This window comes from Bradysia coprophila (assembly GCF_014529535.1).
Source record: "Bradysia coprophila strain Holo2 chromosome IV unlocalized genomic scaffold, BU_Bcop_v1 contig_81, whole genome shotgun sequence".
Taxonomy (NCBI): domain Eukaryota; kingdom Metazoa; phylum Arthropoda; class Insecta; order Diptera; family Sciaridae; genus Bradysia; species Bradysia coprophila.
Genome location: NW_023503375.1, coordinates 1,006,576 through 1,024,706, shown reverse-complemented (window position 1 = coordinate 1,024,706; position 18,131 = coordinate 1,006,576). Strand labels below are relative to the sequence as shown.

Below are 18,131 nucleotides of genomic sequence, written 5' to 3'. Positions count from 1 at the left end.
GTTGCTCTAACAGATAGCTTTATCATTCTTTAATTAAATTTAGCTATGAGATTAGAATGAATTCTTTTTATATTTAAATGAGAATAAAAAGAAAGTGGCAATGTAATGTTCGAACGGATAATTGTAATTTGGAACGATTTTGGAACGACAATTAGTAGTCGAATCATTCGACCAATCTGACCAAATTGACAGCACAAATATTTGCATAATCGTATAATTTGATTGTACAGATTCAAAAAATCTTGCATTTGTCTCACGTTAATGTGTTTCTTGTTTCTTCTCATGTGTGGACGCATACTTACCCCATACTTTCAACTGGTTTATTTGGTTCGAAATTCACACTCAAATTATTTTTTCTTACAAAACAGATCTTTATTCACTCATTCTTTTGCTACATTTCGCTAATAACAAATTAGTTAGCACTTGCTGGTTGGGGTATTACAACGTTACCTCTTTCTTTCTTTTGTTGAAGATCATTTCTGCGTTTGGTAGCCGCTGCCTTATTCGCCGTTATATGATCTGCTTTCAACGACTTTAGTTGTTCTCGAAGAACTTTAAGTTCCGAATTTTTGGTCTCGATTTTTGTTTTGTTCTGCAGAATAGTTTCGTCGAGATTACTATTGCTTCCACGTTTCTTGGACTTTTTCTGCTGAGCTGCTTCTTTTACATTGGATGCATTTTCCGCTCTCAATGTCGTTAGAGCTTGCCGAGTTTCTTGCAGTTGATTCTCCACATCTTCAATTTTCTGCTCGCGTGCTCTCTTTTCTATTTCATTTTCTTCCTGCTCTATTTCCAACTGGCCATCCAATATCTCTCGTTCAGCTATATGATCCAAGACCTCTTCAGCAGTTGCAACCCCGTAACCAACCTTTACATTTCTGTGTGTCTTAGCTTTAACTCGTTGTGGCATTGTCGGCGGTACCAAAATTGTTTTGATCGTTCGCGTTTCGCTTAAAGGTTCTAATGGCATTTCTGAGCAAGTCTCAGGAGGGTCAATCGCATTTAACTGCTGGTTGATGACAAGTATGTTGATCAATTTCTTCTTGTCAGTGGCAGCACATAACAATCCTAGTTCTCTTATATCACGTCGTATTTTTTGGGTCAGCTTGGTTAGTTTACTTTGATTTTGCAAACTTTGTGATGTCGGAATTTGGTCGGATATACCAAAATCAAACATATCAAAATCAGTATCCACATTTGAACGAAAAATTCGATCTCGACCACTCAATTCAGAAAACGTCACAGCAACATTTGACAATCGAGATTCATTCTGATGTTCAATGTGAAGAGTTTGGTGCGGTGATGCACAATCTACGTCGTCATTTTCTCCTATGTACTCAATGTCGTTAAAAGCAACGTTTGTGCTCAGCAGGTCATTAGAATTTATAATAGGAACTTCATGAATCGTAGAACACTCTCCAGTGTACGCGCTGAATATAGTACTGGAATTCTCGGGATCTACATGATCTGTCACTGACTGGTTGACAGTCGATAAATTGGTACACAACTGAGCGGCCGATTGTTCTAATTGTGCAGGAAAGGCGAAGGAAATTCTTTGAAATCTCTCATAGTCCTCGGTTCGCTCCAAATCCATTATCAACGTACGATCTATAAGTTGAATGCTACAATTGATGCGACAAGTTTTAAGTTTAAAGAGCGTACCTTCATCTCTACCAGCTGCAGTCGTGGATGATTCAGTGTGGTGTCCTTTAAAGTCGTAAATGAAATCTGGAGATTTGCTCAGTAGATCGTCACATTTGAGATTATTGAAATTAAATGGTTGAAGACCCGTTGCTCTCCATCCATTAATAATACTCTCCTTTCGAATGACAGCATCGTTGACCATTTTAACCAATTTGACAAGCACCACATCGTTACTGTTTCCGAATGGATTTTTCAACCGCCACTGTTGGTATAATTCTGTGTGTTTTTCTTTCATCGGCTTAAACATTGTAGTGTCGCACATTTGAAGATATGGTGTCCCATTCGGATATAAAACAATTATTATGCAATCGTAAAGTTTTCCCCAACGGAGGAGGCGAACAGACAGATGGGCGCGATATCCATCGATGATCAAAATTCTCGGTTTTGGGCTTCCTTTAAGTTCCCATTGCTTGTATAGATGCTTCGTTACGTAGTGGTAAAAAGAATCCTCCTTAGCCCATCCTGAATCCGTTTGGTTTATCGCAAAATTCGCACCGACGGCTGCAAAATGTGATCGTTAAATCAAAATAATTACGAAACAATTGCTTGGACTTACATCCGCAAGCGAAAGCAATATCTGCTATGTTTGTTGCTGAGTCTTTTAATGTTATCAACGGTTCAATGTAGTCGCCAGAAGCAGAAAACGCATACGTGAACGTCGTATTTGCTTTCGGTGGCCCTTGTTCACGCCGATGAACATTTTTACTTCCCTTTCTTGCCAATACTTTCCTGGGAACAGGATCGAGAGGAAAGCTTGTCTCGTCGGCATTCCACCAGTGCTCTGGCTTGTGAAGGAGATCAAGCTGATCGGTTTTTTCCAGGAAGTCGTATATGTTTCGCCACAATTTCGAAAAATCTTCCTTTGTGTTGACTGCAGCGGCCTTACTGATCGTTTCTGGTTTGCGGAACACAATGTGAGGGTATCGTTTTAGAAACCCTTCAACCCAGCCTGTTGTTGGTAATCCGTTTTTGAAATGGTTGGACGAATTATCGTCAAGCTCTGCAATTTCGCGAGCTGTATTCATGATGTCATGTTTAGTTCTCGGATCACCGTATTCTTGATGCTTTAACACCCATTCAGCAAGTTCGTCCTCTTGATCTTTTGTTAGTGTTGTTGTTGCTCCCCGAGGACTGTTGTGGCTGTTTTTCATTTTGTTATAAAGCGTTGTTTTCGGCACCCCATAGAATCGACTTGCCTCGCCATAACTCATTTCATTTTTCTGGATTTTGTCAACTGCTTCTTGAACTCTATCTTTTGCGTACTGGTAATACTGCCCTCTTCCTACGTAAACAACGTCCAGCTCATCCGAATTGATTGCAGAATCCATAATTATGTGGGTTCACTCACAGTATTTCCAAAATTATGAGATTATAAACCGGTGAGACGACGGAAAAAATTAACCTGAAGGCGAATAATTCGTAAAAAATGTTCATTTCATTTGTAAAAAGCTCGAACTTTAAGTTTTACCTGCTTCTCCAATAATAAATACAGAAATTTACTGAGATTTTGTTGGTTTCTTAACTTTCAAAATTTTAAAAATTTGAAATAAGCTACATTGGTTGGTATAAAATTTTATAAATTTTTACGTTGGTAGCCGTGAAATTTTTTCCAGCTATCTGCGATCGAAATCATGATTTTTTCGTTCGAAATTAAAAACGGAAATCGAGTGTAGGAAAAATTGATTATAACGGGATTATTTGCATTTAAAACAATAATACAAATCATTTTTATCGAAAACGAGATGTTCGTTTATCGTTTTGTTGCTAGGAAATAGCATGACATAATTCCGAGGCTTCGAAAATCGGACTCAAAACCGGCTGAAATTTATACCAATTAAGTGCAGTTGCAGCGATTCAGCTTAATTCTATTTATTTTAAATTATCACTGACTTGTCTATCAAGAATTTGTATTATAAATTATAAATCCAATTTTTATGTGATGTTTATAATATTCTTTATTGATATTCAATTAGAAAATTCAGATATTTAGGCAAAACTTAGAACGTTTACCAAACGTTCCAAATTAAAAAGCGTTCCAAATCATGATATAAGACCCTATTAGGGTCAAAACGAAGTTTATAGCGAAATATGAAGAACAAAATTCAAAAATAAAGGATTTTCATGCAGGGAGAGTTTATAATTTGAGTTCAGCTGAATGATAGACCTTTTAATAAAATGTGCTGTTAAATTGAAATCTCCATGAAACACTAATTATTGAAGGTATTATCTAACATTGATTTGGTTTATGTACCACTAGCACTGTTTCCCGGCCTTCGGCCGGGTCGTACTGTTCCCAGGGTTATTTATCAAAATAAAGTTTCCTTACTTGGTTATCAACCCTACATGTCGTATTTTAAAATTATCATTACAATTCTGGCTTCGCGTTCCGAAATTTAATTCTACGCTTATCGTGTTTCGATATTTAACTCTACACTTCCAGCTTTCCGGGATTCAACTCAAAGTTCTTGCATTCAGAAATTCAACTCTACGCTTCCAGTTTTCCAAACTTCGAATTTGAATTATACATTTTTAATGTAATCATAATCTCAATCCTTAATTTCGTTTCTCTTTCAAAATCATAATTTTCATTAATTATCACTCTCTTACTTTCTTTTTTGCTCTTTTTAATCACACAAACGAAAATTATCAACAATCGTTTCTTTAAGTAAATTCTAGACTAAACAAAGTTTCATCGATTGCATTTGCCATAAAATGAAATAAAACTTTTTCCCTCACATCGGCTTTCCTTTTCACCTCTTATATCTGACAATTATCCGCATTACATCCTCTAGTTTCCCGGCCTTCGGCCGCGTCGTACTCCACTGTTTTCTCGCTTGGGATATGCACTGTTTCAACCGTATTTATTTTGATATAACTGAACTGGTATTTAAAATAGTACTAATACTTTAGGTAGCGTTAACATTCCGATTCCTATAATTACCAGTAATCGTTCTGTTATTCGTAATTTTACTGATACCAAAATCATCAATCAATGTCTACATGAAATTGTTCAAAAAATTGTACACTTTTTCTGAAAACTGATTTAGTTTACTTTTTCGTCTTTAAGTTATTTTTTCTTATGTAATAATTTGCAGAGATTGTTGGTTTTCTGCATAGAATGTTGCCTCAATAAAAGTTTTAAACAAAGATTTTTTAAGACGGGACGTGTATCTTTGAAGGTATCTTTGACATGATTTAAATCCTTCAATCGGGCGCTACAAATAAGCGCCATAATTTCATTTAAATATTCATACCTAAATGTGTCAAAGCTTAACCGAAAACAACGTTCAATTCAAGACAATCATTACATAAGGGGCCTTTACAGTTTGCGCACTATTTGAATGACCCCTTAAAATGCTTAAATATTTTTATTACTTATAGTAATATCTGACGTTGGACAAACATTTAGCAATAATTTCAGATTTTGTTTTGACGCGTGCGAGAATTACGTATGCTGTTTTTCGAACTTTACGTACCGAGGCGAAGCATATAAATCTGTTATAAAACTCATCGTAAGTTATTTTTTGATTTTTGACTTCGACTAATCCTCGGGTCAAGAAATTTTTCACGAAAAGACGACGTCCTTCATCTTACTTCTCCTCACTCTTTCAGACAAAATTTCCGAAAATTCTGTAATAAATTAATACTCAAGGGTAACACGGTGGGGCTGAACAACTTTATTTTGCGAAGGTCGTGAACATGGTATATTTTTATTGAAGATGATAGAGGGATATGCTACGAGTAATTAGCAAGCGAAATTGAAATCCTTTTGCAGGGATAGCATATAAAATTTCCAAGTATTAACTCTCTCATGGGACACATGGGATACAGAAACTAATCTAATGGATTTTTAAGAATCCAATTGGTGGTATTTGAATGAAAGAAGCTCCATTCATTCATTTGAGACCCAATACACAACCATTTGGTCAAACGAAATTCAATTTGAGAAGATTCGATATCACCTCGAGGCACTTTACATTTGTTCTTCAAAAATTCTAATTTTTCGTTCAAAAACATAAGAAAAACTTTTACGTCAAGGTTTAATTAATTCGTCAAACAAATTTGCAGAAAATATAATAAATCTTACGGTTTTTACAATGATCAGGCTATGGAGTCTATCCATCACGAGTTCAAATCGTACTGGAAAAACTGTCAGGTGGACCCTCCACACAAAGAATATTGAGACTGTTTATTAAAAGCTGTTTTTGATATAAATTCTTTTGATTCTTAAGAAAACTCAAATGATGAGCTGATCTCGGTTTATTATTTTTTTATTTAAAGAGAAAAATTATGGAAAAAACGTTAAATAAATGTAAATATTGCGGTTTTTTGGTTAATACTGAAATTGCTGCAAAAAAAGGAGGAAATTAAGTTCCAAACAAATTTTTTTTTTATTTTTCTTCGATGCAGAACATTATTATAAGATACTTTGCTTCGTATTATATGCCAAAAAAATGTTTAATTTTTTTTTATAGAACACTTTGAACACGCAAAAAATCATGAAAATTCGAATCGGAATACACTCCGGAGTGTATTTCGTTTCGTCAATTCGTTTTTTTCGTTATTTTTTGGGTTTTCAAAATGGTTTATAAAAAAAAGTAAACATTTTTTTGGCATATAATACGAAGCAAAGTATCTTATAATAATGTTCTGCATCAAAGAAAAATAAAAAAAAAATTTGTTTGGAACTTAATTGGATTCTTAAAAATCCATTAGATTAGTTTCTGTATCCCATGTGTCCTATGAAAGAGTTAATAGTTGGACAATTTATATGCTATCCCTGCAAAAGGATTTCAATTTTGCTTGCTAATTACTCGTAGCATATCCCTCTATCATTTTTAATAAAAATATCCCATGTTCACGACCTTCGCAAAATAAAGTTGTTCAGCCCCACCGTGGTAAGAGATGCACACAATGATTCACAGCTTAAGAATTTGATTTTTAAGGTTCGTTTTATTCAGTTACTTTGAATTGAATTTTAATGTTTGATAGAGTTTTAGTAATTTATCACTGTATGAAGAACACTTTGGAGAAAAGAAATTTATGTCCTGAAAACTTTTTGAAAAACGCATTCTGAGGTCTTGCCAGCTAATTTATTTGAGGTCAATTTTGACAAACCGAATGAGGTCCAGATGAGGTTCGAAAAATGGCATTGGAGAGCGTTTTTCAAAATCGTCCTCGACGGCGTCACAAGGTGTGCCCTCGGAGACCGTTTTTAAAAAACGGCTTCGGAGGGCTGACCGGTTGAATTCTCTGATTTTGGAAAACGGTCTCGGAGGGTTGATCGGTGATACATCGGAAGTCGATTTAAAAAAAACGGCCTTGGAAGGCTGACCGGCTGATCCGTCGGACGTCTATTTTGAAAAACGACCTCGTAGGGCTGTCCGGCTGGTCCGTCAGATGTCGATTTTAAAAAACGGCCTCGGAAGGCTGACCGGCTGATCCGTTGGACGTCTATTTTGAAAAAAGACCTCGTAGGGCTGACCGGCTGATCTGTCGGAGGTCGATTTTGAAAAACGACCTCGGAGGGCTGACCGGCCGACCCCTCAGAGGTCGATTTCAAAAAATGGCCTCGCAGGACTGACCGGCTGACTTCTCGGAGGCTGGGTGCCCCCAGGTGCTCCGAGGTGCTCCGAGGTGCGCCAAGGGGCGTCGTGGTGCGCCGATGTTCAGATTTATATGTATAGAAAAATGTTTAATTTTTTTTTATAGAACACTTTGAACACGCAAAAAATCATGAAAATTCGAATCGGAATACACTCCGGAGTGTATTTCGTTTCGTCAATTCGTTTTTTTCGTTATTTTTTGGGTTTTCAAAATGGTTTATAAAAAAAAGTAAACATTTTTTTGGCATATAATACGAAGCAAAGTATCTTATAATAATGTTCTGCATCAAAGAAAAATAAAAAAAAATTTGTTTGGAACTTAATTGGATTCTTAAAAATCCATTAGATTAGTTTCTGTATCCCATGTGTCCTATGAAAGAGTTAATAGTTGGACAATTTATATGCTATCCCTGCAAAAGGATTTCAATTTTGCTTGCTAATTACTCGTAGCATATCCCTCTATCATTTTTAATAAAAATATCCCATGTTCACGACCTTCGCAAAATAAAGTTGTTCAGCCCCACCGTGGTAAGAGATGCACACAATGATTCACAGCTTAAGAATTTGATTTTTAAGGTTCGTTTTATTCAGTTACTTTGAATTGAATTTTAATGTTTGATAGAGTTTTAGTAATTTATCACTGTATGAAGAACACTTTGGAGAAAAGAAATTTATGTCCTGAAAACTTTTTGAAAAACGCATTCTGAGGTCTTGCCAGCTAATTTATTTGAGGTCAATTTTGACAAACCGAATGAGGTCCAGATGAGGTTCGAAAAATGGCATTGGAGAGCGTTTTTCAAAATCGTCCTCGACGGCGTCACAAGGTGTGCCCTCGGAGACCGTTTTTAAAAAACGGCTTCGGAGGGCTGACCGGTTGAATTCTCTGATTTTGGAAAACGGTCTCGGAGGGTTGATCGGTGATACATCGGAAGTCGATTTAAAAAAAACGGCCTTGGAAGGCTGACCGGCTGATCCGTCGGACGTCTATTTTGAAAAACGACCTCGTAGGGCTGTCCGGCTGGTCCGTCAGATGTCGATTTTAAAAAACGGCCTCGGAAGGCTGACCGGCTGATCCGTTGGACGTCTATTTTGAAAAAAGACCTCGTAGGGCTGACCGGCTGATCTGTCGGAGGTCGATTTTGAAAAACGACCTCGGAGGGCTGACCGGCCGACCCCTCAGAGGTCGATTTCAAAAAATGGCCTCGCAGGACTGACCGGCTGACTTCTCGGAGGCTGGGTGCCCCCAGGTGCTCCGAGGTGCTCCGAGGTGCGCCAAGGGGCGTCGTGGTGCGCCGATGTTCAGATTTATATGTATAGATGTATTCTGATTGAGATATACACTAATGTGACCCATGTTAGGTCCATTCTAACACTCGAAACCAAAAGTGCCTAAACAAATATTGTTCAATGGTCAATAAAAATGAATGTTCAACAGCCTGTGAGACAAAAAATTTGAGCGACTTAAACATAATTGTATTTAAGACAATTGGCGATCTGTAAAAAATCAGAGAAAATATTGTTTGATTCATAAACTGCCTTTCTTCAGACTCATTGTTATGGTTTAAATAAAAGAAAATTGTGAACCAAAATTATCTGCCAGCTGGATTTTCACTGTTTCGTTAACTTTTTGCAAAAGAAAAAGAAAAATAAGAAAGGATCAGAAGAATTGAAGGTCGGACTATAGATCATCTTCAAGGCCGTTTGAAATGTCATCCACGATAAGAAATGCCATCCATGTTAAAAAATCTCATACAAATGAATCAATGAACGAAAGATTTAACGAAACTTAAGTCAGGTTACGTGTGAAAGTATCGTATCTTGAAGATGATCTATGCTAAATCAAATAAACCTTACGAAAAATATACACTTATGACTGAAAAACGACATGAACCTCTCGACGCAACATTTAACACGCAAAGAAAACTATGATTCCGGGAATTATATACAACTTTTCGTATGCTTGAGGGATGAATTCAATTTTGAAACAAGACTATATGAATCCATTTATTTTATGTTATACTTGCTGAGCAAGTGTAATGAATAATTATATTTATGCACTGTAGTACGCATAAATTCATTTTGCGTGCTGCCGTACATAAAATCTTGTTGCTAACTTGTGCCTAAACTGGAATTTTGAGCATACGATGTGTTGTCAACCTCGGCTTCGCCTCGGGATGAAACAGTGATTTTGCGACGAAATTCCGTGATCAACGACTGGAAGGTGATCGCTTCGCTCGTTTGATAACTTTTACATCTTATGATAGAAACAACCACTTTTTGCAGCTTGTTGCACAATAGTAATTTATGCAACTGATGTGCAAAGTCACAATACACATCGTGAGCCTAATAAAGTACTTTACATCGAGTTGCATACAACGTTTTATGCCACAGAGGCATTTAAAGTTTGCAAATTTTGCATATTATGATGCTGTCTGGCATAAATCACTATTCTCAACTTAGTTACGAACAGTAAAACTATCGTTGGTATTTCTGAGAAAAACGATGGATGCAATTCGGTAATAAATGCTTTTTTTAAGCAAACGATATTGTCCTGTGTAAATTCTCACTCGAGATGTGCCTCACATAACTATGAAATCTAGGGATTCCGGAATCATACCTTCTGTTTGCGTGAATTCTATATAAAATATTCTTTTACGTTTTTTATTGAAGATAATCCATCAGAGATAAGATAAAGGATAGTTGTTATTATTCAACGTGGTAAGAAGAGAACATGTAATATGTCTAAAATCGTCTGTTCTACTCAACTACGAACAAGGTTGGCAAAGTGTACCCTTTAGCAACTTTTAGGTATTTAATGAAGAATAGTACTTTATCGCTGTCGCTCGAAGATCCCACTCCATATGAAATACAACCAGCGTTACAATAGTTTCACTCTTTTAGTTCCACTTTTTTTGTGGAACTAGAAAAAGTGAAACTATTGTAACGCTGGTTGAAATACAATGCTTTATTGCATGAGAGAAAACGAGACAACAACATGAGCGTGAATGACAGCTAACGATTAATTTATGATTTAGAACTCTAGGTAAGTAATTTTTCTGTCACAACATCACTCGAATGCAATAATATATATTATGCACCTGTTGCCAAGATTGGTATTTTGACGTGTAGGACATTATTGCCCTAGCCGAAGGCGTGGGCCATAATGCCTACACGTCAAAGTAACAGTCTGGCAATAGGTGCATATCATATTTTATCGCATACGCGGTGTGATTCCCCGAAAAAATTATTCACTTAGGATATATAAACAAACATTATACTTCTGTAAATTGTCAAGGTGTCATTCGCATATCTTGTTGTCTCGTTTCCGCTTATGCGATAATAAATGCGGTGTTCGGATGTCAGAATTACTTAACTAGAAGTTTAATTCAAAGATTACACTTCAGTTCTATGTTGTTGTCTCGTTTTCGCTTATGTGATAAAATAGAGTACACACTTGTCACTATCAGTCTTGGCAAGCCTCGACTTCTTCGTAGGGAAGGGATTTCGGTATAAACGGTTTCGGTAATCCCGGTAATACCGGGATACCGAATACCGGTTTTAGAATTTTGAATACCGGTTTTTACTAAAGTTTAAAATTATTTGAAAATTGTAGTATTTTACATCAAAAACTTTGGGAATAAATAAAGGAAATAGTAAAATTTCAAGAAATTTTAGAATGTTTGGAATAAATCGGCATCAAATTGGAACTTAAACCTTATTTAGTCTTTGCAGTTACATAAAAGGCTCGGGTTAAAACTTAAAACTGACTGACCTTCTAAATCCCAACGACTGAGGAGTGAGATAAATCTCCTAATGACTTATGAATTTTTTCTTTAAACCCTTGATTTCCACGTTAGAGTTAGAGTAGCACAAATTAAATTATTTTAAACAATACAAACACTTGTAGAAACACAATGCAGAAAATTCAGCGTCATTTTCGAAATATCTCTTCTGAATTACTACTCCAATTCCAAAGAATTCCAGTCCATATGATATGAGTGAAAATCGAGAAAAATCCTTGGTTTAAAATCGACTGAATTTTGGCGATCCACTAAAAGTACATTGTGAAAATTTTCAGGTGACAACAATTTCGAAATTTCCAATTTTTTAGATGAGCCCGATAGATGCAGGAGATACCAGTATGAAGTAACTTCAGTGAATTTGTACAAGATAAACATAAATAAATGAAAAAGAATAGTCGTCACCTCGGGAAGTTATGAATTTTTGTGGACTCATTCTGTTCTGATCTATGAACCATTGCACGACCCTAAACTTGGCATATTTTCGGTAGCGGTACTTCAAAACAGCAATGCAAATTCAGCCAAGAAAAAGTTTTTGACAAATTAATGTGGTGAATGAAAAAGCTAAGATCCTGCTTCGAGAGGTCCTCTGGGTCTTCAAAATGCGCCTCCTCGTGTGCCTAGTATGGTTGTGATCACAACATTTATGTGATCTTATGTCTTTTTGAATCACATAATTAAGTCTTAGTGGGTATATAGTGAAATTTTATGAAGAAAGTAAGATTATATGAAATACCGAAATTACCGGTATTACATGGTCCGGTATTACCGAAAACCGGTTTCGTCAAAACGTTCCGGTTTTCCTTTCCCTACTTCTTCGTGACAAGTGTGTAATATATATTATCTGTCGAGAACAGATATATCGAGATAAACAAAAACTCCCTAGAGGGATAAGTTCGAGATTATCGTTCTAGACAGATAATAAATATTATGCACGTATGAAAAAGCGGTCGAGGCTTGCCGAGACGGCTTGTCATACGTGCATATTCTTTTTTATCGCATAAGCGAAAACGAGACAACAAGATATGCGAATGACACTTTGACAATTTACAGAAGTATAATGTTTGTTTATATGTCCTAGGTGAATAATTTTTTCGGGGAATCACACCGCGTATGCGATAAAGAAAATTATTGACTAGTTGACTGGACCATAATTCGATGACGAATAAAATCTTTCAACAGGCACTTATCATAATGTTGGTAGGTGACAGTTAAGTTTTCAATTTGGTTAAAATAGTGAACATTTTTAGTCAATTTTGAAGAATAATAGCACAGAATTTTGTGGCAGAGTTGTACTTTTTCTTAGGCTTTCCGAACAGCTTTATTTATCAGAATTCTATGCATACTTGGTTCCTCCATTTGGGTGGGCCAGGGCCCTTGACTGATAATTTTCCCAAAATATTGTTGTTATTTCGTCATTGGTAAACTTCCTAATCAAATTGATTACACTGGTTTAATTATCTTAAATTGTTTTAACTGATTTTTTCATCTTGTTGGAAATGGACAAATTCTGAAGTCTAAGCAAATGACAATATTTTGACCTCAAAAAACGTCTTTGGACTCAAACATCACATCATACAATGCGGCTCTGGCCGCAAACTTCTCACTCGTTCGAGCTTTCTTATTTTGCAATAAGATACCGCGGCTTGTGTCAATCTTTTCACTCGTACGACCTTTCTAATATTGCAATAAGATACCACGACTGGTCGAAGTTGTCTAATGTTAGATTTGCTCTGGCCGCAGACTTCACACTCATCGCATACTTGTCTAATTTGAAGGATTTCCTTCAACGTATTAAAAAAAACCGAATTTTTCCAAATATCAAATAGATAATTTTGGGTACCTACATTTTTCACTATTTTCTGCTGTATGACCCTTATTATCAATATCATTTATCAAGAGTGTAAACTACTGTTTATCTTGAATAGTTTCCAGATCCTTAGGCCCACATGGCCCATCTTCGCAATTAACCTCGTCGATTAAAACAAATTTTATCAAAATCGGTTATGAATTACTCAAGTTATCGTCGTGACAAAGAAAAAATGGTTACAAACAATGAAGTTTTTCATAAGATTTCATACATTTTCAAACATAGTGTATTTTAGGGTATTTTCTGGTATACGACCCTTGACTTTCAGTCAATGGAATAAGAATATCAAAACGACAAGAAAAATTGTTGCAAAACTCATCTGTTAAAAACACAGCAACAAAATAAGCGATTAGCCTAGGCTAACGTTCTCTTATATAACAAAACGTATGCTTCAACTAATGAAGTAGAAGATTTTGTATCCAACAACACCGACAAATGTAAAGCGATTTTTTTACAAGAAATCAATCAAACAGAATCGTCGAAAACAAACAACTTCGTGTAAAGAGAACCATAAATTTCGCGAAGACTACAAACAATAAAAAATTGTCTCAAGCTACACTGATTTGAAGAAACTATAAACAGAAAACGATTTGTGTAACCTCATCTAAGCTAATAAAAATTTGTTATGCATATAAGTACAGAAACTGTGATATTGTGCCATTTATTTGTCTGTCTTCGAGTTATCTAATCAACAATCAACATATTGCAGCGCTAACGATTATGCCAATTAATTTGTCATTTAAGATAACAATGAAAGTAACGTTCGTACGCTCTTTCCTAGTACACTAATTTATAGATTGTGTAACCATACACAGCCATCGTCTCTATGTTGATAGAAAGGCAAAACCGACAGCCACTTAAACATTACAAATTATGTAATGTGGGTGATTGATTGCCGGAGAACATTGACCTCGATTTAACACTTTAGTCACATCAACATCAGAACAACTTATGAAACTTAGTAATCAAAAAGCGTACTCACATTGTACGACAGCGTTGTAACGTCTCTCGCTTGAAACCGTGATCTTAATGGCGGATCCAATGGAGCACCGCGATATTTCGGTACAGGCAATCCGAGAGCAATCACACGGAAGTCTTCTGATACACGAACCAGACCCCAGCGATCCAGTTCGGATTTGTTATGTTGCTAAAACGAATTAGATGTCTTGATTAACTCAGGAATGCTTTGTCTCGTATTTATCAATGTAATACCTGCAACAGTTTGTCGTATCGATCCGATGGAATAAGAAACCGACCATCTTCCAAATGCATTTCACGATTTTCTAGCAAATTATTTAGAACAGGCAGGACGTTCCGCTCAGCTTTCTCAACTCCTTCGATAACAAGAATTCGTCCTTCAACAGCTGCCCGCACTGCACTCTACAATGACAATTGAAGTCAGATTTGCTGTTACAGTTCAAGAATTTCGAATCGCATTACCTGATCAAAATAAACTGCAGTCCCACCTTGAATCTCTCTACGTTGCTTCAAATCACTTTCTGTTGTGTCTCGGCTCAGCGAAATGTATTCCAACTCACGTTGTGTTAACTCCAGAAATTGCATTGCAACTGACCGTCTTAAGGGACCGGGTCGTCCTAAGAGGAACATGTCTTGACCCAACTGATCCTTCTGTAACATCCATCGGAGATGATGCAGAGTGGTTTGTGAAATATCGATACTGTCACCGTCCGGTCCAATGGTCACGTATTTTTGCGGTACGAATTCCGGATTCTTTGGTGGTCTTATCGGTTTTGTTACATCATCCACGGTCACTGTTCCGTCAACATTAAAAGCGCGGGTTAAGTTACGCTGTGGCGATATGTACAGCAAAAGTTTCTGAAGGGCATTGAATCGATGTATCGCGGTAAGGTTTTTGGTGTACATGATGGAAAGAAAATGCACCACTGTCAACAAATAAACGAAAGAAAACACGCGAGAATGACACTACAAAATCAAAATACTGACGAAATAAACAACACACACATTTATCAGCTGATTGTAAATGTCACAACTGTCACTGGCGAAAAAGAGGTCAAAGTCCTCGGTCGTAGCCGTCGGTATTGTTCGATAAACCATTATGCCGATTATGACATTCATTGTTTGGCGGTTGAATTTAAAAACTCTTGCTGTGAAGGCGAGTGTAAATCTGTTTCCTACTTCATTTATCTTTGGTCTATTTCACTTCGGACAAACCATAACGGAGTTGGCTCTACAATACATTTTGCACAATATTTTGTATTAGCTATCTATAGTTCTATTAATAGGGAACCAATCGCTGCTTTTCATATTTGTAGTAATACAGTAATTTCTTGATACAACAATATTCAATAGAAATTCAGAGAGGAAACTGTGCATCAATTTTGAAAACGTTTGAAAATGAGGATGCTAATTCCGTTTCAAACATATTTGATTTGCTATAAATCAAAACTAATTAGAATAATTTCTTTATAAAATAAATTGGAAAATATTGCACACAAAAAAATCAGCTTAGCCCTTAGTGATTTGTGGGCTAAAATGTTTGAGAATTTTTTCAGATTTTTACGTCAACACACTCAAGAGAAATCAACGAAAATCTCATTTTCGTCAATAATTCTACTACATACTACTTTGGAGTTTCATACTCTACTCAGTTCTAGGCAGAGGCCTTTCAAATGATGTATCATTCGCCTTAGTTCCGTTGGGGGACATGCTTTTGGCATGCTAACCCTGCTAGGCCCCTTCCGTCTATTCTCATCAAATCCATATAGTACGCAGGCGTGTCACCTATGAAGTAGTTAAATTCTTAATTTTCTATAAAAAAAAGGTTTTTTTATTAGCGTAGATTATGAAACCACGGCAGAGTAAAGTAGTTGACTTTACTCTGCTGTGATGAAACGCATTTGTCCAAAACGTCCGAAATTTTGATTTGATGAGATGTTTCATCACATTTAGGAAACAAAATCGAAAAGCCAAAAAAATTCTCAAATTTTTTATTTCGAACTTCACTACTGCAAATCATAAATAAATATTAACTTAAAGTAACCCTTCCCTTTGCATAAACTCACTGATAAAGCTGGTTTCTTGTACGATGCTATTATGGAATGCTATTTCGGCTTCTGTTTGAAGAGTATCTGGATGGTCATTACCTAAAAATCGTTTTTGTATGTCCAAGATTTCCTCATACAAACGCAGAGATGCATTGGCATTTCCTAGCCGATGATATAAATTGGCAATTTGACACTGAGTTTGGAGAGTGTCCGGATCGTGTTCACCAAACTGAGTCTTTTGTTTCTCGACAACGTCAAAATGTGTTTCCAGAGCCCGTTGATAATATCCTTCTTCCATGTACGACCGTGCAACATAATAACGTAATTTGAGTACGACTCTGTCATATGCTCCTAAAATTTTCGTCAACGGTTCGAGAATTGCTTCTCCAAATTGTTTTGTTGTGTCAGTGTTGAAGAATAGCATATCCCGTAAAATTAAAAGGGATAGTGACGAAAATTCTTTGATTAAGTCAGGATGGGACAAGGAAGCCATGAAAACTGAAATGGCATGGCTACGAATCGCAAACAATACATAATCTGTATCAATATTTGAAATCAATTGAAGAGCATCCCTCAATACCGACTCCTCTTCGTGTAATTCTTTCAAATTGAATTTGGTTACTTCCTGAACCAAGCGATGTATGTTGAAACTCTCTTGCTTGTCTTGACTGTCGATCATGCAGTATTTAATAAGAAGGTCAACAGCCGACTTAATCCGTTCCTCCACTTTCTGATCAGCTTGTTGGTTTTCGTCGTCAAAATTTAGATGGAAAAACCACTTTCTCTCAAGGAGATCAGGTTGAAAATAGGCGATGATGTTGAAAATTCTAATAGCCAACTGTCCAAGTCCATTCAAATTAACATTTCGAATTGTATCAATTGTGATGCTCCACGTTGAGTAGGTGGTATTTTGATAGGGACTGTTTGAATCCGTTTGAAAAATTTTCGATTGCAGCATTTGGCGTCTGTTACGCATGTACTCGGAAACGTATTGGGAAATTTTAAAATGATCGAATACTCGTTGTTGATTTATGTAGGCAGTTGCTTGTCGCAGTGCTAATGGAAAATATTGCATCGTATTTGCCAATAGATTCCTATCATCGTCGGTGTCGTAGTGAGGATCGTTTACCGCTTTCGAAATGAACTGGAAAGCCTCAGCTGGGCTCCAAAAATCCAATAGCATGACTGTGATTCCTGTAGGCCATCTCTGGAGTCGTGACGTAATAAATACGTGCGGTTTTTGTTCTGTCGGCGGTGGTGCCATTGCCAGTACCACGTTCATACTTTGCATTGAGTCTACATTGTCGTAGACAAACAAAGTCTTTCTTTGGCATAGTTTATGCAGCACTTGCTCGATGACGGTGCTGAAATCCTTTTCCTTTCCATTTGCATTGATCGTCGACAGTTGCAATGTGTCTTCGGACAATTTCTTGAACGCATCGATTATGGCTTGTTCAGTTTCGGAATTGATCCAAATAACATTTGCGTATTTCGATCGATTTTCTTCAATAAATTTTCTAGCTATTTGCGTCTTTCCAACGCCACCCATGCCGGACATGACAACTTTTACCGCATTTGTAGACGCTGAAAGCTCGGCCAGTTTTTCCATTTCTTTTAATCTTCCAGTGAAATTACATTCTGGCAGCTCAACACGAAAATTTATGTACTGTGGAGTCGGATCGGGAACGGTTAGCAGAATGGAGCTAATAAAATGAAAAAAAAAAAAATCAATTAAGCTGAAAACGAATGGGAAGAAAGGAATGAGAGACAAAACTTTCTGGTAAAAAAAGGGTGGTAGGAGGAAGATTACTGTTATGTAGTATAAGAAGAAAAATGCAATTATTTACTTGGAAATACTTGGGACATGATTTGTCAACGTTGTTTACCCCCTTGTCTTTAGTTGGTAATGATAACGATAAGACTGTTAACTTTTTGATTTACTTGGAATTAATTGTTAATGATAACGAAACCATTGAATACAAACTTATCAGCCGGTGTTTAATTTTGAATTTTGTCAAACAAAGTGATAAGATGTTTTCCAGCTGTGTATCTGCTGCATGCCCATCGTTGCGTTTCTATTGATGTTTAAACAGAGTACTCACTTTTTATTGTAAACGCAGCTGAT

At 36.5% G+C, this 18,131-nt stretch overlaps 2 protein-coding genes across 2 annotated transcripts in view; both read right to left on the bottom strand.

The window, feature by feature from the left end:
• The window catches only part of LOC119072206 (von Willebrand factor A domain-containing protein 8), a 49,698-nt gene extending 34,718 nt beyond the window's left edge, over positions 1-14,980 (bottom strand). The window contains exons 1-3 of the mRNA XM_037177379.1: positions 14,421-14,980; positions 14,193-14,360; positions 13,963-14,127 (exon numbers count right to left, since the gene is read on the bottom strand). Coding sequence (XP_037033274.1) covers positions 13,963-14,127; positions 14,193-14,360; positions 14,421-14,864 — 777 coding nt within the window. The 5' untranslated portion in view covers positions 14,865-14,980. The remainder of the gene's footprint in view (positions 1-13,962; positions 14,128-14,192; positions 14,361-14,420) is intronic.
• A 1,491-nt stretch (positions 14,981-16,471) lies between these two features.
• On the bottom strand, positions 16,472-17,615 carry LOC119072123. The gene is made up of 2 exons (XM_037177263.1): positions 16,587-17,615; positions 16,472-16,543 (listed from the first exon to the last, which is right to left on the bottom strand). Exons 1-2 carry the CDS (start codon positions 17,613-17,615, stop codon positions 16,472-16,474), a joined length of 1,101 nt encoding a protein of 366 aa, XP_037033158.1.
• Between the last annotated feature and the right edge of the window lie 516 nt (positions 17,616-18,131).

What these genes read in the sequence shown, in the direction of transcription:
- LOC119072123 (XM_037177263.1), bottom strand. Translation starts at nt 17,615, where the DNA reads ATGGAAAAACTGGCCGAGCTTTCAGCGTCTACAAATGCGGTAAAAGTT. An exon ending in AATTACACGAAGAGGAGTCG is followed by an intron (nt 16,544 to 16,586) that starts GTATTGAGGGAT and finishes ATATTGATACAG; the next exon opens with ATTATGTATTGTTTGCGATT.